This window comes from Coenobita brevimanus, chromosome 101 (assembly GCF_032717465.1).
Source record: "Coenobita brevimanus isolate Jiangsu-jjx chromosome 101, ASM3271746v2, whole genome shotgun sequence".
NCBI classification, from domain to species: domain Eukaryota; kingdom Metazoa; phylum Arthropoda; class Malacostraca; order Decapoda; family Coenobitidae; genus Coenobita; species Coenobita brevimanus.
The window spans coordinates 30,182,701-30,186,479 of record NC_137054.1 but is presented as its reverse complement, the minus strand read 5'-3'; the positions used below and the strand labels follow the sequence as shown (position 1 = coordinate 30,186,479).

General features: G+C 44.5%; 1 protein-coding gene across 1 annotated transcript; it reads right to left on the bottom strand.

The window, feature by feature from the left end:
* Positions 1-208: 208 nt before the first annotated feature.
* On the bottom strand, positions 209-1,874 carry LOC145414999 (zinc finger BED domain-containing protein 5-like). Its single transcript, XM_080284418.1, has 2 exons — positions 1,267-1,874; positions 209-1,151 (listed from the first exon to the last, which is right to left on the bottom strand). The coding sequence occupies exons 1-2, from the start codon at positions 1,872-1,874 to the stop codon at positions 209-211; spliced, it is 1,551 nt and encodes a 516-aa protein (XP_080140544.1).
* Positions 1,875-3,779: the final 1,905 nt, after the last annotated feature.

Here is a 3,779-nt window from a genome sequence, read left to right as displayed (position 1 = left end):
AACACCACTGTTGATAGATCTAGGAGATCTAGGCCGTCTACAACAGAGGCTATAGAACAGTGGTTCCCAACCTTTTTGTGATTGAGTACCACCTGGAGGTCCCATACAGTCACCTCGTACCACCTGGTTCCAGAAAAACTCAAATCGATAAGATATCAATTTATTCACAAGTAGAACACACAGATAAACTAAAAACAAAGTACACAATTTAATGCGAGGGCTGCATCTGTTTCTTCTCCACCAGCTGGTCGATGCGGGGCATAACTTTGCTCACAGCACATCGGAAATCATGCCTGGGCGCAGCAAGACAGTTCCGGCTCTTTGATTTAATGGTCATCATGGATGAGAACACCTGCTCGCACTCCCATGTAGAGGGGAAAATCAGTAGCTGGGGAACAGCGTGACGAGCTAGTGTGGGGTACGAGGAGGCCATGCTTACCCAGAAGTTCATAGGAGAGCATTCCTTGTGCTTCATCTTTGCTGTCTCATCAGCCTGGATATCTATGAGCTCCTCTTGTTCCCCAGTCCCGACAGGCAGATCGGCTGGATCAACGGAGAACGGATGGGCGATGTAGGCACAACATGTCACATCCGGGAAGTAATACATCAACTCAGCCTTGAGCAGTGAGAGGTGATGGACGATTTCTTGGGAAAATTGATCATTGGGCTCGCTCTCAAGGGTAGTCAGGAGTTCGAACATTCCGTAGCGTTTCCTTTCCACGTTCTTGATCCAGAGGTCCAACTTCCGGACAAATGCTCCTAGCTTCAAGATGAAATCTGAGACAGAGCAGTTGGGCCCTTGGAATGACAGGTTTAAGTGGTTGAGAGCCCCAAAAAAGTCTGAAAGGTAGGCCAACCTTGAGATAAACTCCTCGTCCTCAAGATCTTTTTGAAAATCGTGTTTTTTCTCCATGAAGAATATGAGGAGTTCATCCCTCAGTTCAAAGAGACGTCTCGTTGTATTCCCCCGGGAGAGCCAGCGAACCTCAGTGTGGTAGAGGAGACAGATGTGGTCGGAGCCGAAATCTTCACAGAGCAGTTTGAACAGCCGAGTATTCAGGGCGGATGTTTTGACGAAATTCACGATTTTGATAACTCGGTTCAAGCATGATAACAACTTCGGAGGGAGCACCTTAGCACAAAGAGCGAATCTGTGTATGAAACAATGGACAGTGGTGGCGTTTGGTGACAGCTTTCACATGGGCCTGAAACCCTGACTTTCGACCGAGCATAGACGGAGCCCCATCTGTCGTGCATCCGACTAACTTTCCCCAATCCAGTTCATTCTGCTTGAAGAAATTGTCCAAAACGTTGAAAATATCCTTTCCTTTTGTTGTACTGGACAGTTCTTGGCTCAGCAGTAGCTCAGTCTTCACAGTATTATTCTGTGTGAAGCGGACGTAGACAAGTAGTTGACAGCAGTTGGCAACGTCTGTCGATTCATCGAGTTGAATGGCAAACCCAAACTTTGAGGCTCTCACTCCTGCAATCACTTGGTCAGCAATGTCACTTGACATTTCCTCGATACGGCGCTGTACAGTGTTGTTCGAGAGGGAAACACTCTCCAACTTCGCCACCGCCTCCTCTCCAATCACGTGTTTGACCAAGATCTTTGCCGCTGGCATGACGAGAGACTCTGCAATGGTATGCGCCTTCATGTTTTTGGCCACCAGAAGAGCGACTTCATAGGATGCTTTAACAATCCCTGCCCCTTTCTGGTACATCTGGCCAGTCTTGTCCAGGCGCTGCCACTTCACGTTCTCGCCAAGTCGCTGGAAGTAGGTCTGATCTCGGTCCTTCTTGTCCGCGTGGTTCGTCTCAAGATGACGTTTGAGTAGGCTGGGTTTCATGGACTCATTGGAAAGAGTCTTCATGTAGACCACACACTGCGGAAGAGATTCTCCTCCACGTTCGATTGCTATGAAACCATACTTTATGTATGTTGGGTCATACTTTCACTTCGGCATGTTACCAAATCCTGTGGAAAAGAAAAAAAATATGAAAAATAATTAATCAAGAAATAAATAAATATAGAAATAGAAAAAATAAATAAAGATACAATATAACAACAAATGAAGGGAAATACAGACGAGGGCTTCTTGGTTACTTACTTTACTAAGTGATAAGACACATACACGTCCACAGTATGGAGGCAGCGGGATAACTGCCAGCGCCAGACGCCAGTGGACCGTTACGTGACGTTATAATAGTTGTCAAGTGCCGACAACTAAAAATCACACATGATCCTGAAAGTGCTCGCGTACCACCTGGAAGGCCCTTGCGTACCACTAGTGGTACGCGTACCACAGGTTGGGAACCACTGCTATAGAACGACCAGAAAGGAAGCTAGCGATGAAGGCACAGATAGAAACCGTAGGAGGGCAGTTTGGAAATTAAAGATTTATGCCAGACTCTATCGAAAACCTTTGAGATGAAAAGTGCAATGGCAAAGCTTTCGCCAAAGTCCCGAAAGGAGGATGACCAGGAGTCTGAAAGGTAGGTGAGAAGATCGCCAGTGGAGCGTCCCTGACGGAACCCGTACTGACGATCGGAAAGAAGGTTGTGATAGGAAAGATGCCTTAAAATTTTTCTATTGAGAATTGACTCAAAAACTTTTGAAATACAGGACGTTAAGGCAATTGGACGATAGTTGGAGGGTTGGGAGTGGTCACCCTTCTTTGGGACTGGCTGAATGAGAGCAAACTTCCTGCAAGAAGGAAAGGTACAAGTTGACAGACAAAGGCGAAAGAGTTTGCCTAGGCGAGAGCGAGGGCTGTGTGTGTGTGTGTGTGTGTGTGTGTGTGTGTGTGTGTGTGTGTGTGTGTGTGTGTGTGTGTGTGTGTGTCCGACTTTAATCAAACTTGCTGGATTGATTCAAGGTTAGATAAACTTATTACTTTTGAGAACAGTGGGTCAAAGGTCAAGACCACCAGGCTAGGTCAAAAGATGACTTTGAGAAAATAAACTCAGGCAGTTTTGATTTGCTCTGAACGGAACTTGATGGAAAGGTTAGAGTTCAGGCAAAAATGAAGTGATTCAATTTTGAGTATAATCAGTCAAGGTCTGATTTTAATAAAACTTGGGGGAAGGGCTGAGGGTCAGCCAAGTACTAAACAACTGATTCCTAGATGAAAGGTTAAGGTCGCAGAGTAATATCATGTTAAGCAGTTTTCATCCGATTTGGACCAAATTTTGTGGAAAGTTTGAGGAAAATGAAAAAAAAAAAAAAAAGTAACCATTTTTCAGAACAATCAAGGATCAAGGTGGTAGGAAAAGTTCAAAGGCCTAGGTCACATGGCAAGGTCAACTCAGATAATACTGATCTGATTTGAACCAAACTTGTTGGAAGTGTTAAGGGTCAGAAACGAATGAAGGGATTCAGTTTTGAGAACAACCAAATGTCAACATCACAGGGCAAGGCCAAAGTTTGATTCGAGCGACTGTTTCTGAACAAAATAATTTAAGTATTTTGATCTGATTTATGTCAAATTTGGTGTATGGGTTGAGGATCACCCAAAAGGTTGACCTATTGTTTTTAGAACAATAAATCCAAGGTCAAAGTTGCATGGCAAGGTCAGCTTAAACAGACTTTATCTGATGTAGACTAACCTGTGTGGAAGGGTTCAGGGCAAAATAGGGTTAAATATTCGATATTGTGAACAATCAGTCACAGATCAAGATCACAAGGAAACCTCAAAGGTCAAGGCCACTGGGCAAAATCAACTCAAGTAGTTTTAATAATTATGATACAAACCAAAGCTGGTGGAAAGACTATGGGT